The following is a 21,086-nucleotide window of genomic DNA, read 5'->3' as shown; positions in this document are numbered from 1 at the left end:
TAAAAGACGGATCTGAGCTGTGGCTGGAGGCTCCAGTGCACTCCAGCCCATTTTAAACCCTGCCAAAGACCCTTCCAATGGGTAACGTCTTCATGTCATGTGCGGCATGGAGTGCAAACTATCCAGCCAACTAGGATCTTTCAGTACTGGACAGATCTGGCCTTTGCTTTGCAGGAAGGTTTTCACATGTTTTCAGTCCTTTGTCCTCCGAAAACCCAAATGTAAGACTCCAAGTGGATGTTTATGATTGTTCCTAAGAGTCACATTAACTGCATCGGATGGATGTGATGTTAGAGTGCAATGCAATATTTTACATGAAATGCTAAAATATCTCAGTTTCAAAACTGTTCTATTGTGAATAAAATATGGGTTGAAGAGAATTGCAAATCATTATATTCTATTTTTATTTACGTTTTACAAATTGTAGCCAGCGTTTTTGGAATCGGGGTTGTAGATTGATACTTTATTCATCCCAACAGGAAATTCACAATTTTGCCCAGGACACAATAATCAACAAAGAAGTGGTGTGTTAAACACAAGAGACTACACAACATATTCCAGGAGCACAGTCTGAGTTGGTGATATAAGGTTTTACCTCATAAAATGTGCTGTCTTTTTATAATACAATTCAAAGCAAAAGTTGTATAATATGATCACTGGGTGCACACATTGTGAGAATTGCCGGTTCTCTGTGAATTGGCCTGACCAGGTGAGCCTACAGTAGTTGAAAGCGCTGCTCTCCTATTGATTTCACCCATTAAATCCACTCTAGTCAAGCAAGAGAGCTGTGGATTAAGAGGATTAGAGAAGGCAAAGAGGGACTTTAAGCTTTAAGAGAGGTGAGACTGTAACGGTAGACTTTTGTGTCCCATTTCTGATTCTCTAGAAGCAACCAAAATATGCTCATCTGCGGGAAATGATCAAGACGTGGGATGAAAAGAAGAGAAGGTTCAACAAGAAGGTTTTTTTTGCTGTACGCCATGATCGCTAAAGCTGTGACCCGTGCACTGAAGATGATTTTCTTATTTTTAAACAAGGATAGTGATAAACTAAAAATATCGAAATCTCTTCAGAAATGATATGAGTTTATCATTTTCTTTCTTATGTTTGATTTCAGGAAGTAAATATTTACCAGAGCACGAGACTCAGAAAAGTGCTTGAAAATGGCTTTTGTGCTTTGAAGCTCTATTACCAACGGAGGGTCAGGGGTCAGCCATGCATGCAACAGTGCCCTTGGCTTGGCAGCAAACTCCAAATGATATTCACATTCCTCATGCCAAACAAGTTAATGAGCAACAGAAGAGCAGGATAGAAACCTATTAAAAAAGACCACTCACAGGAAACAAAGTGCAACAACGAAACGTCACCTTCTGGTGAAGAATTAATTTAAAAAAAACAAACACACACAGTCAGAGGGAGTCTGCCAATGTCTGCTCAGAATCTAAAATGTAAAGTTAAAATGCAAAGATGTGACAAAACAAATATGAAGTGTGTACACAGAGAAATAAAATACAATAAAAATAAAGAAAGAAGCTATGTACAGAAAGTCACTGTCCATGAGTCGGGGGGGGGGTGAAGGCGATTAGAGCTATTAGTCGGGGAGTACACTAAAGGAAAGTCTGCCCTCGAAACATCTCTTTTCTTCTGCCAACAGTGTGGACATAGGATGCCCCCTGTTGACTCAGCCAGAGCTGTGCTCATTGCATCCTGCAGCAAACAGTGAGGCTGTTTTAGGTGTTTGTGTAGGTTTTAAAACTACCAACAACTAAGTTTTCAATCTGAAGGAACAATGCAGCCCCCACTTAGGTTACAGAGGCACAACAACAAAGCAACACAGCAACAAAGTTATTTTATTTTTTGTTATGTTTTATGTTAAGACCCCAGGTTTTATTTTTCATTTTAAAAAAAAGGGGGTAAAAACTGTTCTGCAAGTTAATTCTACTCTTCAGCAGATTTTCCTTGTTTTAGGACATTTCTGTAAAGAAACTGTTTTGAAGAAAAGATAAGCATCTAGTTTCAAATTCTTTAGACTTTTTGTTTATAACTTTCATTTTGAGCAAAGCATTTGCCAGATGCTAACCAGTGAAGCGATGTGATGTGTTTTCAATCATTTTTGATTAGCAGTGGCACAGGTGAACAAGCTAATACAGGTTGCAGACTGACTGAGTCTAGAAAGAGTTTAATCCTTGTTGGTTTTAGAATCTCTATGGTGATTGTGGACAATGTGATTCATTTAGAATCTGCCCAAAAATGATCCTCTATTTCCTGGCTGCAGACTTTTTATGTTTTCCAGTTTCTTCTCACAGCCCAAAGACTTCCCTGTCAGGTTAATTGGACCGTAGGTGTAAATGTGAGTGGCAATGGTCGTCCTGAATAGAATAAGCAATTAAGATAATAGATAGATGGGATGGATGGATGGATTATACTGTTCCAGGACACAGTATAGTTCCACAAGCACCAATATGAAGCACAAGACCTCCAAGCTGCCCAACTCTAAAATGTTGTGGGTTTGATGTTATAAAGTATTTAATCTGGTGCAAGACATTTGAATGTCTTCCACTACTAGTCCACTTGTACAAAGCTAAGGTTTGTGCAGTTTTGGAATGGTTCCAAGTGGGTGCGTATCTTGAACACTTATACGTAAAACATCTATATTAAAAAGCAATTGCATTTATGTTGAAAAGTGTAATGAAACTGAGAAAGTACTTCAGTTGTATAGAAATCCTGAATACTAAGAATTTACAGGTTTTGCAACTTCTTCCTTACTGTTAGTTGACTGTGAGGAACAAAGAGGAAGTAGAACCTCCTCGACATATGGAAAGAGAAACAAGGAACTTCAATATTGCACTACAGAGATAGCAGCCATACCAAGTTATTTCTGATTTGCTCATTACATTAATACTCAGCTGGGGGTTAAAGTGGTGGAGGTAACGCTTAATTTTATGAAGACTACTTTCCTGATGCTTCCCTGAATGTTTTCTGCAAAGAAATGTGTTGAAATTTGATCTTTTTAAAAAGGAAAATGGAAACTGCCTTATAAAACTAAATATGGATTTGGCTTTTTGTTTGTTTGTTTGTTTCAAGGATTTAACAAATCAATAATCAAAACTGACTTCCTTTGCATGGTCTAATTAACTGAGTAGCCATTTCAGGACTACACCGGGTTAGAAATATGAAGGAAAAGCACCACATAAAAAGCACTGGCGCACACACATCCAAAGAACTGCAGAAAAGATGCAATTTAAACAGCCACTAGGTGGTGATACGATAGCCACAAGTTAAATTAAGTGACTAGTAAAAATATCAGCGACTGAGACCCCTACATGAGCTACTTTATGGATCCCTGAGCTTCTTCACATCTAAAAATAAAAATCTGATGGTTTTATATATGATGTGGAAGGCTTTTTTTTTTTATCTGATCATACCAGGGGGAGAAAGCAAATCCCTGTTAGCTGCAGATGGATCAAATTATACTGTATCTTTGGCTTCTCCTACGCCAGCATCTGCTGTGCTCACCAGCTATCTTATAATGCTGCGAGCGGAAGCACAGCACAAGTGCAGAAAGCACCTAAGCTGACTAAATCCTCCATCCAATTCAGGCTCCAAATCTTCAGGCACAATTCTCTGACCTTAGTGATTATGAGGACAGTTATTTCTGCCTTAGTCATCTGGTGACAACATGCTGCTATTTTGCTGGTGACAGTTCGGAGTGTGTGTGTGAGATTGGAGGTTGAAGGGTGCATGTGATCTTTTAATGAAAGGTAGTTGACATAATTGAAGTTCCGCTTATTATCTCATAACCAAAAGAGACAAGTGCGTAAGCTGTGTACAGTATGAAGGTGAGACAGGCAAGAGCTCAATCCGGGACCGGTGTGCTTTGTCATACACACACACGCAAATGTGCAAAAAAACAAGTGTGCACACTCACATTCAGCGGAGTGTTCCCTGCTGATGTTTCCTTGTGAGATGTCATTACATGATAAAGAGGAAACCATCAGGAAACCGCTTAAGCACTACTTCCTGTCTGTTGCCACGGTGATGGACCTCATTCTGCAGTTGCAAAATTTACATTGACTTTACTTTGGCTAATTTTCACACAGAAGGGCTGAGTGGAAGGCAAAACAAAGAGGCAGGTGTGTTCCAGTCTCCAGTGCACTCTGGTGGGCTTGTATCCGGTCCAGGCACTCCTAGGTCCAGCTGGGTCGCTCCAAGAGTCGCCTTTGACCCGGACACCTGAAAGCAATTACAGTTTGACGCGTCTTTTTGAATGAGCTGAGCCTCAGCCAGGATCCCTTCAGCACAGCTGGTTACCATTCAGATAAACACGTAACTTTAATATCAGGGGACACTTCCTGATTCTAAATGAATCGCTGCACTCATAACTCATGCTGGCAGACATGTTTGCCGTGGCCGACATGACTTATAGCTCTGCTGTTAACAGTGCCAGGCTGATTATTGGTTACTGGGGGTTATGACCCAAATATTATCGTCATCTGCATTTATATTTCACTCACTCAGATAAGACTTTAAAAGGTTTATGGCAACCAGCTCAAACATTGCTTCATTCATGAGCTTGATAATGGCCTTCAGATTTTTATTAGCTTGCGCTGTGAAAATCCAAAAGGGAATTATTGTTTTTTTTTAACTATGATTAATTATTTAGGAAAAACAAAGTGCACTAAATGACATACTGTGACGTAAATGAACCCTCTAAATGTGATTCAGCCATGAATAAGACACAGGCCGCAGTGACAGGAGCCACATTCCAGTGCAGGTGGACACAAAACAGGAGTTAAGCTGCTCCCCTTTCAATTGGCTGCATCGCTGGATTTTTGCTAAATTCTTTTCACTTGTCAGAACAAGCAGATCCACAGCGTCAGCAAAACAGAGACGAGCACGGCTAGAGGCCGACACTTTCAGAGAGTGTCAAAGTGCGATGAGTAGAGAGGGCAGCAGAGAAATATGGTGGTTTTAAAGAGTTTGAATTTGAATTTCAGAGGGAAAGACAAGATAGGCTGGTTAGAGACAGGGGAAGTTAGAGAGAGAGAGAGAGAGACAAACACACACACACACACACACACAGACACACATAGGCTGAGGGGTGTGTCATAGCAATTTAGTTCCTCAAGGAAGTGCAGCGCAACATTATCTTAAGACAGCTTGGCAAGACAGAAGCGCTGCAGGAGGGCTGTTTTCGCGGGGGGGTTTGATACTGCTTATGATGAACATGAAGGGATCTCGTTAAAATCAACCGGCCGGCACTGTCATCCTGAGACACACACACAGAGAGAGAAAGAGAGAGAGAGACAGAGAGAGAGACAGAGAGCGCGAAAGAGATTTCCAACAGACAAGGAGGGAGGGGGACTCACACAGGTAAGACACTTTAGCTTTGTTCATATGCCAGTAAAATAAGAATTCTTACGGGCCTCACTTCTTTGTTTTTGTTAAAAAACTTGATTCTCTTTTCGTATTTCTTGTTGGTGTGGAGGTATGACTGGAAATTGGGTGACTCTCCATTTCCCCATCTTGAGTGTGAGTTGGGAGACATGCATGTACATTAACAGTCATGCTGGAACAAGCACAGGGACATGCACAGATGTAGAGCTTACATTTGTTTGCGCAGGCTGGGGAGTTGCTCAACTCAAATCTCGAGGCACTGGACTTTCCCTTCTTCACTGGCCCACTTTGATTTGAAGCACGCTAGGCCAGAGCCAAAGACCGTGAAAGGTTGCGATGTCACTTGAACCGTGGTGCAGATACAGGGGACAGGAGCTGTGGCCTTCTGCTAGTGACACCCTGCCGTTTAGCCAGCTGTTGCCTGTTTCGCTTCCTTTTTGAGACATTGCAGAAGGTGGCACGCTTGTGCAATTATGATTATGTAGAGTTGTGCAATATTGCAGGACTGCAATGTGTGCTTTTTGGACATTTCAAAATGCTTCCTGGTCTTATTTGTTAAATATAGAACATTTAATCTAATATGGAGCCAAATTAATCTTTACACATAAAAACATCAAAACACAATGTGCCCTAGTAGAGGAAAATAACATTTTAAAAGCCACACAAGAAGTTACAAATGTCAACATCGAGCCTTTTTGTCACCAGTTAAAAACACAACGGAAGCGACATTTCATTCTGGTACACAACCAGTCATATACAGGAAGTTGCTGTGTAAGAACATTTAAATGCTGCAGTTAATGTTTATCATCTTTGGTTAATCACCAGAAAAGAAAAAAAAAAAAAGCCTCTACAGTTCAATAAAACCAAAGCTCAGTGATGATGTTGTTGATTATCACAACCGACCAAGTTTTCAACTGACTGATGTGTATAGTGATTATAAATGCTCCCTCCCCTGTAATTTCTTGTTGTTTAATCTGATCAAAGGTTGAAGTGACCTAACCCTTTCCCCTCACCGACTATGAGTCAACCCAAGCCCACACCTAGCAATGACAGTCAGATACGATGCCTATTTGTCAAGCTCACAGTAACAAGGCCCTAATAACAGTGAAATGCATGTTTGCATTGATTGTGTCAAAAGAAAACTGAGCCATGTGACTTACACACACACACACACAAGCAGAAAATTGAGTACAAATACACACACAAGTAACATTCCATTTTAACCAAATAGCTGAATGCAAAACAAGGAGAAACTAATTTTACAAACATAAATGCACCTCTATCTACACGTGCACAAGTAGATACATGAAAACAGAAACTGGGGCCAAACACTGGAGTCATCTGAGGAATCCTAAATATTTAGCTCCGCCGCCTGCCTGGACGGCTCCACCCATGATCACTCTCTCTTTGACTGTCCATTAACCTAATGTTTAAAGGTTCCTCGCTGCCTGGCTGTTACTGCAACTCTGAGTAAAAACACAGGAAAGAAATAATTCTCCAATACTACCACCTCTGCTCTAGTATTTTTCATTTTGTTCTCCCGAGTGTAGTAGTTGTCGTCACAGAATAGAGGTGCTGGTCAACTCCAGCAGGTATTTGGAAGAGAAAAACAGTTCAACATATAAAGAAGTCACTACCTGGTGGTGTCAACAACAAACCAACTCTTAAAGGCCCCCTTCAACCCACGTGTACCTGGATGTGACCGACTGAGCAACGTGGGCTTTCGTGGCAGATCTGCTGCTGTAATACAGACAGTTGTCAATGCCGTCCAAACAGCCTCAACCCCAAATACATCTGCATAACGTAAACAAAGCAGACGGACAGAAAGCCAAGCAGTGAACAGTTTGCAGCTGCAGGAGATACATGTGGAATTCTAGCTAATGACTATACTGTGCACGTCCCTCAAATCCCTGTAGTCTTTTTAGCTAATAAATGAGATTGAAGCATGAATCTGAAATAGCTATCATGCTGCTCCACTTCCATTATCACCGTTAAGGGAAATTAATCTAATGAATGTTCTTTAATTCCCCACAGGGAACCTGAAGCTTTTGTAACAAAGCGAGCTATTACAAATGTGACACTTGTTCAAAATGAATGGCTGTGCAATTTAAATTGTTCCTATTGAGATACCATGAAGTTTGCTGGTTATGAATGTTGCAGCTGGGACTGTAGTCTACATGCCAGGGATGGGGAGGTGTCACAGCGACTACTGCCTATTGGCCTCATGTTATCATGTCAATGCAACTGGAATATTTTTTTCATTTATGATTGAGGCACGGAGTCTTTTATTTAGTGTAACGAACGCCAGTAAAGCTGGGTGAAAACATCATTTGAGTCACAAAGTCTAATTAGCACAAGCAGGGAAGAAATGCATTAAAGCCTCCTTCAGGCAGTAATTTACAGTAACTGACAGCTTACAGACAATATGCTGTTGCTAACGCACAGAGTGTTTCAATAAATGAGCTGCTGCTGTTTTAACCAAGGGTAGACCCCAGTTAATTAACACAGGGAGCACCGGGGACTCAATAGCTTTCTGCTCTTGCCCCACCACTGATGTAATCTGGCAACAGCAGGCATGGACCTGCCTCAGCTATGCAGCCAACTTGCTCCTTCTAACACTTGCCCACACAGGCCAGAAGTGGGATTCGTGTGGAAACTTTCAGGAACTGTTGAAGTTTAGGCCTGGACTTGTGTGTGAACATATTGTATGGCAAAATGACACAGGACGCAGAAAATGATACACAGCTAATCCATGCTAAAGATACTTTGTCTTGTACATTAGTCATCATAGATACTTTGGATTAAGTTGATGGCAGTTAAGTCTTTCAAAGACCTAAAGTTAACCCTTATGTGTCTGTAGGATTGAAGATCGGGATGGGGCTTATCAACTTTATCAGGTTCTGCAGGGACACTTATGCTCCATCTAATTAAGTTTCCTCAGTCTAATCCTTTCAATCTTTGTTATTCTGATGTACGGATTTAACCTTCCTTTGTTTGTCCAGCTTTTATGCATTTCTCTAAGCAGAATATCAGTGCAATAAATGACAATTTTGTTTTTCTTTGGTTCCAACTCTGCGTTTTTCATAGAGGAACTGTGGGAAACTAAACAGCATTAAAAGTGAATAAATTCAAAGTGTGTCAACAATTAAAGATAAACCATGGACTTCTGTTACAGCGAGCTGTATTCATGCTGATGACCTCCCAGGGGGTCTCTCTCTCTGATGGATGTTATGTGTGGTAAAAATCTCAGTGGAGAAATTAAAAGACTTTGTGGAGTCCCTTCCATGGTGCTTTTCCCTTTTGGTATCATGTGTGCACGTCAGATACAAAAACAAACACGGTGCATAGCACATAAAGTGTTTGTTTGGAACAGTACTGGTAATTTCCTTTAACCACTGTCAACTAATTAGGCTTTTCCTTTAGGAAATGAATGTTAAAATGGACATGACTAATATGTAAGTAGAAGTATCCGAATACTTGGCAATTTGAAGGTTAGAGTCACAATAATTACTGACGGTTTGCCTGTTTAAATCCCCAGAAGATCTGAAGTAGAAATCTGGATATACTCCAAAATAACCTCTAGCTTCACTGGAGCTAGTTATGGTTTGTCAGTAAAAGACAAACTGTGTTGACAGCCAATCGGGTCTGAAAATAATCTTCCTCTTCTTTCAGTCGTGGCTATTAATATCTAAATGTTTTGAGCTAAATGCAATTCTTGCACTTTTTTATTACATAGAAGAGGGAAGCAGTGAATGTATTTCTGATTTCTGCCCTGAGGTTTTAGATTAGCCCTCACCAGGGTGATATTTCGAGAAGAAGGTTTGATAAACCCTGAGCTTAAACCTGACTGGACAAGGCCACCATTTTAATTCAGTGCTGTTAGATTAATGCAGATTTATCTGCAGAGGCAAAGCTTAAAGATTAGTCAATAAATGTAAAAATAAAAGATATAATCAGATTGAGCTAATTTAATCTTTGTGAAATGATGCGTTATCTTGCTGGAAATAGCCATCGGATGATGAATAAACTGTGCATTCAGAGATGCTCTTCTCCATATCTCACGTTTAACAAGTTGCTTACTCACTTAATCCAGTCTGGTCATTCTCCTCAGACATTAATCAGCACTTTTACCCCGAGAACTGCTATTCACTGAATACTTTCTCCTCCTCAGACCGTTCTCTGTAAACCCTAGAGGTGGTCCTGTGTACAAACCCCAGCAGTTTCTAAACTCGCTGACAGACTCGCTGAAAGTCTGAGGTCTGATGCTGGGTTTGAACTTCAGCAGATCATCTTGACTGTGTCTACATGCTTAAAAACACTGAGTTGCTGCCATGTGATTGGCGGATTAGACATTCACACAGAACTACAACAGAATGTTGTACAGTAAATGTTTCAAAGCAGGATAACTGACTGACAAACAGTTGTCTTACCCACAGAGTTGCAGAATTTCAAAGACAGACAGTAAACAGATTTTATTCCAAGAAATCTGATTGCAGTAAAGACAGGTCTCAACTATCTAATAGGGTACTTACAAGGATTTTAATCCTTGTCTCCCAAACTAAACGTCTGAAAATAAATGCAGCTTTAAATGAGGAAATGATACGTGTCAGGCCCCATCTTTGGACTCCAACAAGCCAACGAGCAGGTTGGGTTACTAATGTAACTGACTAAACATTTAAGTCATCCCTGATTCTGAAACTCAATACCCAGTTTCCCTCAACTCAGGGTGAACAAATCTCAGGTGTTCACTAAACCCACTTCGTCAAAAGCCACACAGGTGTTCGAGAGGATTTGAGTGAAATACCGTGATGTATATGTGAGAACTCAATCAAGTCCTAACGTTTTACTTCTCAATACTGCTGCACACTAATTGATGCTTTTAATCATTCAACTGTTCTATAAATGAGAAGCAAAATGTTTATTAGCATAAACTGTTAAATGGCACTAATTTTACTTTGAAGTTCTCCCTTTCAAGTTGTCAATATAGTGCTGAATACTTTTTTTATAATACACTTCAGGCAACCATGGATGCCTTCAGCGCCAAGGAAATGGCCATGAAGGCACAGAAGAAGATTCTCAGCACAATGGCCACCAAAAGCTCTGTGCAAATGTTCATTGACGACACCACCAGCGAGATCCTGGATGAGCTATACCGTGTCTCCAGGGAGTACTCTGGAAATAAAGCAGAAGCTCAGAAAGTCATCAAAAACCTGATAAAGATCGCGGTAAAGATTGGCGTGCTTTTCCGAAACAACCGCTTCAACACAGAAGAGATGGTAGTTGCCCAGGAATTTAAGAAAAAGCTGCATCAGGGGGCCATGACTGCCATCAGCTTCTATGAGGTTAGTTTTCACACATTTACTTTTCAGAATTGGCTTAAAAATACAGGTTTAACAAATACAATTTAGTCTCTGAATAATATTTCTTTCCAGCGTAAAGGAGATATAAACAAAGAGCAATAAGCCAATTTTCTAACTCAAATGCACCCCTGCATGATACAGGTGGACTTCACCTTTGACAAAGCAGTGATGGAAGAACTCCTGACCAGCTGCAGGGATCTGCTGCTGAAGCTGGTCAACACCCACCTCACCCCTAAATCCCATGGACGGATCAACCATGTATTCAACCATTACTCTGACCCAGAGCTCCTGACTAAACTGTATGAACCCGGTGGCCCCTTCCGACCCCACCTCACCAAGATCTGCAAAGGACTCAACAAACTTGTGGAGGATGGGACAATATGACATAAAAAGAAAAATATATTTCAGGGAGAAATTGGGAGATCTACAAGCAGAATTACATAAGACTGATGGACAAAATTCATCTTACTGCTGCAAAGGACTGGCAATGTAAGACAAGCAATTTGACAATACTGCTTCTCCATTGTTCTCAAAGAACACTGAAAATTACAAATAAAGGTGGTCCTTACAATTTTTAAAAATTAGAAGTGATATACTGTGTAACTGTGGTATAAACCCATATTTGCAAACAATGTTCTGGACAAAGTTCTGAAAAAACTCGAGTATGAAATGAATTAGACAATTATACTATATGCACTGTTTAATTATACTATGAAATGTCACCCAGTGTTTAATATTTGAGAACTTGTGGACAGGAAAAGTTCAACAGCCAGACACCTTGCATAGGGAACAGTCATAGGGAAAACCAATGGCACTGCAATACAGCACTGCCATCTGGTGGGTCAACATGAACCTACAGCAGCTCAGTGTATCATATTTACTGAAGCCTCCAGAAGACAATGCTGTGGATAATACAGCAAAGAACTGAAATGAATACAAGTCATACTGTGGATTTACAGTATTAAACTGCATAGCAACAGACAGGGAAACTCGTTGATGGACATGTAATTATTGTAAGTTAGCTTTTAGCTGCAAACGTTTTTTTTTTCCCCTTTTTGACTAAGCAGCAATGTGAAGAAAGTCCCCTAAACTATTTTTAAAGTTAAAGTGTCAATGATGCTCAGTTTTCACAATTACCCCTCTGAGGGCCAAAGAACTAATTCTCTCACAAATAAAGGATTTACACCCGAACCTAGAGATGATACCAAAACATTCTTAGGGTTAAAATGAAGCTATACAAAACTTAAAACCATTTCTACAAGCAACAGAACAAATACTGCTGTCAAAATATTCCAAAAAGCATCGTTTTGGACCCATTTTGGCTACAGACTTAAATTCTTTAGCAGTAAAGCAATTTATATAAAAAAAATGTTACATAACCTTGTTAATCCAATTGTGGCCAGAACATTTGACCAGCTTTGCGATATGGGACTGTCAGGTAGCACTGCACACAAACTACATATTAGTTGGACTAAATGAAGTTCTACAAGTAAAACATCATGTGACTGCAATTCTTATTTTTTAAAATTTTAACCTCTTATTTCTGCACCTGAAACCAAAACACACACATATGGGCCATATAAAAATATTACAATACAAAACCTACACTATGTCTCTATAAATAAATACAAAGGCTACAAAAGTGCAGTATTCATTTCAAAAAAAGCTCTTGGTAAAAGATATTTCAACTTGCCACCGCAAGTTCTACATTAGATGGCATTGATGAAATACTTTTAAAGGTTCAAGTCCACACAACTGCAAAGAGATGAGCAGGATCCTTTATCAGTCCTGCTCCATTATACAAGTCAGACCCTGCAACATGAATTGATGTGAAAGCTGCTTTAATAATCAGAGTGAGACAGCAGAAACGTGTCACAGCTCAAAGATCTCATCTTCTCGGTCTCTCAAGTCATTTGTGAATTTGATGATAGTGAGTGGTACTCCACCACGTGCCTCCTGCTGCTGCTGCAGTTTGGAAGATGAAATGACACTCTGTGACCTTGTAAGAGGCCTTTCTGACATCCTGCTGCAAGCTGCTTCAAGGGCACCGACCCTGTTAAGAAAACAGTAGAGGATTTAAGTCTCACACAACCAGCTACAAACAGGTCATGAAGCATCTTATACTGCCAAGGCCGGCATCAAAATTTTACTACCTCACCGAATGAGCAAACAGTTAATTCTCAGGGGTTTTTTTTTTGTCATTCCAGCTTATGTAGTGAGTGCAGGGTCACCACTGTAGATCATTTGTCCACATGTTGATTTGGCACAGTTTTTACGCAGGATCCCCTTCCTGACGCAACCCTCCTCAATTTCTACTGGGCTTGGGACCGGCACTGCGCGGCTAGGGATTGGGATGGGCTGTTGGGGGTTCATTGTCTTGCTCAGGGACACTTTGGCATGTCAAACCAATTACACTGAAAGTGTCTTTGGTTATGTTGTAAAGCAGATTGTATATGAACAAAATTTAAAGCATATATAAATTGTAAACAAAAGCTGAAAGGCTCGGGGGCTTTATGCTTGCTAAGCATATTTATTTTCAGTATACTATTAGAAACTGGTGAAACAGCCATAACCAGCACCAGCTTGTTGATTATTGGGAGTGAAGCTTAAACGTTCTACATAAAAACACACTTGTACGAGTGTCAAACTGCAAGACAAACATAACAGCATTGAAGAGTCTGTCTCCCCTATAACACAGATTCATTTGATCGATCGTTCATGCTGACCACATATATATATCTATATATAGGTGATATTTTTAGTTTATATATATATATATATATATATATATATATATATATATATATATATATATATATATATATATATATATATATATATATATATATATATATATATTAAAAAAAAGCCATTTTACTCGCCTACGTGACTGAAAATTAGAACATGCTTATGTGTAAAACATATTTAGGGAGCATCAGTTTCAGTCTTCAACCACATGTTTTTTATGGGCACTTGAAAAGAGCCTTGAGGGAGCTTAGCTAACTTGAAAGTATAGTTGTGGTGTTCATGCTGCAGTCCGCCCTCTCAGTCTGCTTCCTGTGAGCGAGGACAAAGCTCAGCTGCACACAGCAAACAGCAGGATAGCCAGAGGGGGCTCAGGTGGGTTGGGACTTCACAAACATTAGTTTAGAACTATATGTCGGAACACTTTACTGTCCTCGCAACAGTGCAAAGAAGCAAGTAAAAAGCCAAGAAAAACAGTTTACCTTCATGTACAAACGTTAGTACAGCCTTATTTTGAAGTGGCAAAAAGAATACCGCTATTTATTTCATCAACATAATATTTGATGGCCAACTAGCTATTAAAAAAGTTTTCTTTATCCAAAACTTAAGTTAAATTTGATTATTTTATTAAGGAGGATGCAAACTTTTGATCGCTTATGCCCTCATGGCATTGCATTAACACACAGCTTAATGCTCTAGACAAGCAAACTGCCAAACCTTCTGCTTTTATAGAGGTCTGCAAGCCTTCTGATGATCAATTAATGAAAGATTTTTGATATGTTTTTACCCAAAACATAGAATAAAAGGTGGTAGTAACTTTTGTAAATGACTGTGTGCCAGTCTAACCTAACACTCCTACATAATGGCTATTTCATGAACGTGATATTTTTAGTTTTTTTTACTGTTTCAGATGAGTTGATTCAACTGTATGATCATTATGGAAGATGCTGCTGTTGAACTGTACAACAAAGAGGTGTTTCTGTACAAGCCAAGCTTCATTAATACAGATGTGGTAAAATAAATAAATCCTGTCACTATATTGTAACACATTTCAACACCAAATACTGCAGCCTCCAAAATGATAATACAACGGAATAAGTACATATGAAAAAGTAAAAAAAAAAACAACTGTATATTGGAACGTTTATGAAGCGCAATATCGGGTGCTTGTCATTTTGCTGCTGGAACACTGGAAAATCACTCTCTCAGCCATTGAAAAACCCATATTAATTGACAACTATTATTCATCTCACTGGAGACCTGAACACTCTTTATGAGTAGGTTGATGTTCACCTTCATGTAGAACATGTTTTGCGATAGCAACAAACATCCTTAACTGATGAGAATCCTTGTTGGAACAACAAATGTAAACAATGGTGCCGTGACGGCCATGTGTGGTCATGTGGTCATACCTCTTCTCTGCTTCCTGGCATCCTTTCATTGCAGCCTGCTTCGACTGACTTATCAACTCATCCAACCTTTTCAAAAAATCCACGGGTGTAAGGTCTGACACCCTTGTTTTGTAATCATCTTGGTTCTCTTGGTTTTCATTTTGAAAAGAAGCACACACTGCATTGTCTTTTCCCCCGTCTTCTTCAGCCAAATCTACCCCGTTACTGCAGTCATCCAAGTCTGACCGTACAGGGATGAACAAGGTGGACTTCAAGAATATGGAGTCATTGGTGTACAGCCGGTTTGCTCTTTTGATTTGCTCCATCTGTAAGACACAATTACCTTGTCAGACTTCTGTGAACCTTTTTTAAAGTGTGTCAGACTTAATTCTAAAAAGTGATGCTTAGTTTTACAACTCCACTACCAAAAAAGTTCTGACAATGTGTAAACTATAAATAAAAACCGAATGCGATGATTAGCAAATCTCATCAACCCCCATTTTATTCACAAGGGAACATAAACATTTTTTACATTTACATTTAGTCATTTAGCAGACACTTTTATCCAAAGCGACTTACAAGTGAGGTACAAGGTACAATAAACAAGATATCAGATGTTGAAACATTTTACCATTTCATGGAAGATATTAGCTCCTTTTGAATTTGATGGCAGCAAAAGGCTGCAATAGTAATTTGATGCAAATAAAAACAAAAACAAATGGAGGAGCATTTGACAACGGGCAGTAAAAAGGAGCATTTCAGAGAGGCAGAGCCTCTAAAATGTATAAACACGCAGAGGTTCACCATTTACATATATATGGAGATAAAAAACGGGATAAAAAAACGGGGATATATAAAAATGGGGACACTAGATGTGACTGTAGGACATAGCAAAACAAAAACAAAAAAGCTAATTACTTGGCGGTAAAGTTTGTTGTTCATACTTACAGACACTCCATATTTCAGGGCCAGGCCTTGTAGGGTCTCTCCTGGCTGGAGCTTGTGTTCAATTCGTCTCTGGTGAACCGGAGACAGCGGAGACCGGACCAAACTGCCGTAAGACCTGTTGCGGCTACAGCGCAGTAGGCCGTTGCCAGCGTCCGGTAACGCTGTTCGCTCACCTGACATAGCCGTGATTCACTTAGATGGTGTTAAATTGGTAACCGACCAACACGGTCAGCCACAAACCTGCGTGTTGTCGATAATTTGGAAACGCATCTTAATCCGCTCACGAATGTGTACAAGTGACAAACTAAGCTAGCAGCTTCGTTAGCCTGTAAGCTAACATTAGCCAAGTTATCAACGTCACTTCAACGCTCGTCGTCTTCTTCAGAGCGTAATAATATGACAGTACGTTGCAGTCAATAAACGTCGAGCTCTGCCACAGGTAAAGACAACAAGTTTCTTACCAATAAGTTTGAACCTACCTCCTGTCTCAAACAAACGCCTGAAAGTTAGTATATTTAATGTTTTGACGTCTCTTTGACGTCTGCCCGCAGCCATATGTTGCCATGGCTGCCGTGTAAATCCCATGATTCGTCTCTGGTGCTGCGTTCGAAACTATGGGAATTACCTAATTCGAAGCCTTAAATCGACTAGACATTGAATTAGCAAATAAAAGAGATTGAAAATCTGTGTTTCATTCTAATTACAGGGTATATAGCGCATTTAGACATTTGTAAAAAAAAAAAATACACTGGAACGAATGTGCTGTACCTCTAATATCCAGAACAAGCAACTGTAAAATAAAATAGCAAGAAGCTCATGACCAGGTCTTGTAAAATTTGGAAATTAAGAAAAAACAGTTGAAAACTCGTGCCGAAATGTGATGTAATAAAACTCTGCCATAAACTAAAGCCTAAAGGCTGAGTTGACGGTCAGCTAAAAAACACAAAGGTCATATTTCCAAGTTCTCCGTTTGACTGTAAACATTGCTAAACATCGCTAGCATGCACAGCTAGCTAGTCGTGGTGAAGAGTGTAGCCAGTTAGCGAGCGTTTTACCCTCATCTCTGTTAAGACTGTCAACGCCGCTGATTATGTCTTTTAAAAGAGAAGGTGACGACAAGAGCCAGCTAAACATCCTGAAGGTAACCGTATGTTTTAGCTTTTTTTGACTGTATGCATTGCTGTCGTTAGCATTATGCTAGCTCACAGCGAGCTACAGTGTTGCCTCTTTGAAGTAGAAACTTCAGCTAAAAAAGAATAATGTGCATCACTGTTCATTTTCATTTACTTCATATCTTCATTTGTTTTAGAAACGGCGTGTGGCAGATCTTTTGTCCAATTTCATCCCAGAAGACGAAGCCGCTCTTATGAAAAATGGAAGGTGAACGCAGCTTGTCTCGTAACTCGGTGCTGTTGGGTTTTGTTGACACATTATAACCGTGGACATTACGTTGAGCTCAATCCCATTTCCCGTTTGGTTTCTAGATACAGCTGCCTTGTCTGCTCCTTTCGTCCTGTGTTTGATACCGTGGATATGCTGACGGTCCACAGAAAGGGGAAAAGGCATCTAGAAGGTGAACCTTGGAATGCAAGGAGCCAGTGGTGTTTGCGATGTTTAATTTAATTTAGGAGTTATTTTGTGAAGGCAGCTATTTGTTTCTTAATATTTTGCCTGAGGGAACCTGGCCTGTATTCTGAAAAGGGAAATGGATAAAGTTTGTAACACAATATACTTGATGAGTTCAACAGCTGCTCCTAGAAAGGTCCGAAAGTCAGAGCCTAAAATAAGATTTTTGATTTGGCCCCGTTATTTTTGCTCTCTAGTGCAAATTAATATTTTTTTTTAAGTAGCTGCTACATGGAGCTGCAAATAGTTATTATTATTATTATTATTATTATTATTATTATTATTATTATTGTGTGTCCTGATTTCCTTGATTAATGAAAGCGATATTTGGTGTTTAAGAAGGAAAATGTCCACCTCAGTTTTACAGAGCCTTTGAATGTTGTTTCTAACCAACAGTCTAAAAACATTGTTTTTGATTTAATAGAAGACCAAGGAAACCACATAATAATCTTTCCTAATACACCGGGATGTAAAAGACTATAGAGACAAACATCAGCTTGAATGTATTCCACTATAAATCTGTTAATTCATATAATTTTCAGCAGTGTTGTTACTCATTGATATTTTCTATCTCTACGAGTGGGCAGTATGGCTAAAATGCTCACAATAGAATGTATGTGTTTTGTTTTTTTTTATCATTACCATTGTATGCATAGCTTTGATTATGATGAATTTAATTATTGTTTGGCAGATAAACATTCTTTTCTTTTTCTTCAGGACTGAAAGCATTCTATGGCAAGAAAGCACGGCTGAAGAATGAGATAACAAAAAGACAACATGAAAACTACGTCCAGGCTGAAGACACAAGACAGGTTGGATACTGAAACGCTTAATGAGTACTGGGTGTGTCTGCTCCCAAGTTGTGGTTTAGTTGAAAAAACCTGAGCTGAACAAATCGAACCTCTTTAAATAATTGAAACACTGATCCCGTACACATTACGCCCTGGTTGTTGTTTTGTGTGGTAAAAGTTGGTAGGGGTCATCTTTGACTCAATTTCCTGTTGCTATAATTTCCAAAATTCCAAGTACACACACGAAATTTGTTGTTGTATTTTTAGGAACCGTCAAGCTCGGCACCTTTGATCACACAAACACGAAAGCTTACGCACCACGCGCTTTTGAAGACGGTACCGTACAACAGTTGCCATAGAAAAACCAGGTAATTGTGTTGGTTATGTAATATTTATGGCTCATATTTTTTTGTCATAAACCTAATAAAGGGAAAACTAAAAGTTGAAATAAATGTGTTCTGTTTTTTAGCACAAAATCGGAGAAAGCATCAGTCGGCATTGGCTCAAATCCAAAGAGCAATGCGGACGAGCAAGAAAAGATCTGTTGGAAAACTGATGTTTCCAATAATGTACTGCCATGCAGTCGGAGCGTTGACACAGCAGGTGAAACCAGCCATAGGAATTATTTTATTTTTGGATCTAGAGTTGAAGAAAACCCAGGCCCGACCATAACTCCTGGCTGTTTTGTCTTCTGTAGCCAATAAAGAGTCCGATTCAGCAACAAACATTCCACGATTACAACCTGCCGTGACGCAGGACGCAGAGCCTATAACACCCCAGAGAAGGAGAGAGCTTGAGCACTACCTCAGACTGAAAAGGCATGGAACTGTAATGTTTAGGACAGCAATGTAACATTATTGAGCAATGTTTTGTTTGATCAAAAGTGAGTTTTCTGTCATTGCTTCCTGTCCTCAGTACTTTTACATCTTGTTTTCAGTAATGGGTGGATACAAGACCGAAGTGGCCAGTGGATTAAAGATGACAATGTGGAGTTTGATTCAGATGAGGAGGAGCCTCCTTTGCTCTCCCCCTAAACTACAAGCCATCGAGAGAACTAAGATTTGTGGAGAAGCACAGATCAACTTGTGCACAGTGTTACATTCAGAAGCCACCATGCTTTTGAAACAGCTGGAGCTGCCTGTGCACTGTTAAACGGATTTATACCATGCACCATATTTCAAGTGAAAGTCACGTCTTTTTTTTTTGTGTGCTGATTCTCCAACATCGGTCTAAATTTTGGAATCACTGACTGCCGTCACATGCACTGTCCTTCTATACTTTTTCTGGTTGGCTTTTTACATGTAAATGGCAAAGACTGAAGACCGGGAAGACAGCAGTGTGGAGTGTTTGATGAAAGAGTTCATACTTAAAACAAATGCGACTTCAAGTGAAATAAACACAGTGGCCTGCAGAGGTCCAAAAAAATCCACTCTCCACCAAGTATTTGTTGCATTATGAAAAGAAGCAATTGGATTTGTGATCCGTTAACTCGGTTACCTTGTTGAGTGCCTCCAGATGATTTTTCTGTCATGATGTGGTGCTATAGAAATTAATGTCTGACTTTTTTTTTTCTCATCAACCTTGTTCTTCGATGCTTCCACAGAGCAGCAGTGAGAGCAAAGCTAACACCATGACTGTTGCCACCTACTGCACAGAAGGAGTGATACTATTTTCATTACTCTTTGTCATCTCTTCAACTCCTCTCTATTGAGTTTAGTCACCTATCTCAGGTAGGACTAATCCTCAGTCATCAGAACTGTAAATCAGCTTGAGGAAGGCAGCATTGGTGCTAATGTGGTTGGTGAAGCCACCAGCTGGTGTTCTTCACAGTGTGTGGTCATTGAGTGCTTCACTCAGCACAGTTGGTATAAATTGGATAACACCACCAGGGTCAGCAGGAGGGGACATAGGGACTTATCATGGGTTAGTTTCTGATGACATTGCTAATATGTGCATGCTCACTTCATTATTTTGAAACTTAGTCCGTCACCACTGCATGGGGAGGCACTTAATATGTTGAAGATCTTTCTCATTCATGTTGGAGACTTGCAGTATAAAACACCTGTTAAATATATTTTATTTCTTTAAATTTATGACCTTCAGTGTTTTACTATGAAACAATGATCAAACTAAGATTGCAACAAGCCACTGTGACTTTACGTCGTTTTAAGATGCCAAATGTCAGCAAATCCAGCATGGCTTTAAAATGTGACCTCTGAGACGACTAAAAATGAGTTTGGATCTTATTATTGTCACGCTTGACATTAAATCAGCACCTTAAGAAATGAAGAAACAGATTAAAGGAATGGATGGTGAGGCAGAACCGCAAGCAATGCTGTCAGAATCCTTAGAGGTTAACAGCTGTTTGTGTTCGTAAATCTCCACGGGTGCACATGGGTGCAGCCCTCTTAAAATTGGTCCTTATATTTGGAACCACGTAACTGAAGCCTGATGGACTAAGTTATGTTTCCAGCCAGGGTTGGTTTGAAAGGGGCTGCAAAAATAACTTGAGTGTTTAGGGGAAGTTAGGAGATCAGTGGAGACTTTAAGAGATTAAACTGCTGTGATTCTTTACAAGACGATTCGTCTTTAAAATGTCAACCTTAAGAGAACACTATCACCGTTTATTATAAAAGGGATGCAGTTTTTAATAATGTTGAGAAGAGTTTTTAATTTTGCTACAAATGTGATGTCATATTGTAAACATTTCATTTTTGGAGGGATGCCCTGCCTATCAAGTAACCATGACATAATTCAGACCAATATTTCTGCAGTGACATTATGATTCTGAAGCATTAGTTTCACAGAATAAAAGTTTATACCTCTCT

At 39.6% G+C, this 21,086-nt stretch overlaps 3 protein-coding genes across 3 annotated transcripts; 2 read left to right on the top strand and 1 right to left on the bottom strand.

The window, feature by feature from the left end:
• The first annotated feature begins 5,019 nt into the window (after positions 1-5,019).
• On the top strand, positions 5,020-13,564 carry tnfaip8l2b (tumor necrosis factor, alpha-induced protein 8-like 2b). Its single transcript, XM_067509268.1, has 3 exons — positions 5,020-5,373; positions 10,416-10,739; positions 10,899-13,564. The coding sequence occupies exons 2-3, from the start codon at positions 10,422-10,424 to the stop codon at positions 11,139-11,141; spliced, it is 561 nt and encodes a 186-aa protein (XP_067365369.1). The 5' UTR covers positions 5,020-5,373; positions 10,416-10,421; the 3' UTR covers positions 11,142-13,564.
• Positions 11,810-16,409, bottom strand: lysmd1 (LysM, putative peptidoglycan-binding, domain containing 1). Its single transcript, XM_067509267.1, has 3 exons — positions 15,842-16,409; positions 14,915-15,219; positions 11,810-12,810 (listed from the first exon to the last, which is right to left on the bottom strand). Exons 1-3 carry the CDS (start codon positions 16,019-16,021, stop codon positions 12,630-12,632), a joined length of 666 nt encoding a protein of 221 aa, XP_067365368.1. The 5' UTR covers positions 16,022-16,409; the 3' UTR covers positions 11,810-12,629.
• Positions 16,410-16,777: 368 nt separating this feature from the next.
• Positions 16,778-21,085, top strand: scnm1 (sodium channel modifier 1). Its single transcript, XM_067509266.1, has 8 exons — positions 16,778-16,982; positions 17,151-17,221; positions 17,326-17,414; positions 18,185-18,279; positions 18,526-18,626; positions 18,728-18,861; positions 18,956-19,076; positions 19,196-21,085. The coding sequence occupies exons 1-8, from the start codon at positions 16,932-16,934 to the stop codon at positions 19,290-19,292; spliced, it is 759 nt and encodes a 252-aa protein (XP_067365367.1). The 5' UTR covers positions 16,778-16,931; the 3' UTR covers positions 19,293-21,085.
• The last annotated feature ends 1 nt before the right edge of the window (position 21,086 follows it).

The sequence above is a fragment of the Channa argus genome, chromosome 7 (assembly GCF_033026475.1).
Source record: "Channa argus isolate prfri chromosome 7, Channa argus male v1.0, whole genome shotgun sequence".
NCBI lineage: Eukaryota > Metazoa > Chordata > Actinopteri > Anabantiformes > Channidae > Channa > Channa argus.
Note: the sequence above shows the minus strand (reverse complement) of the source record. Positions and strands in the feature narration are given on the sequence as shown.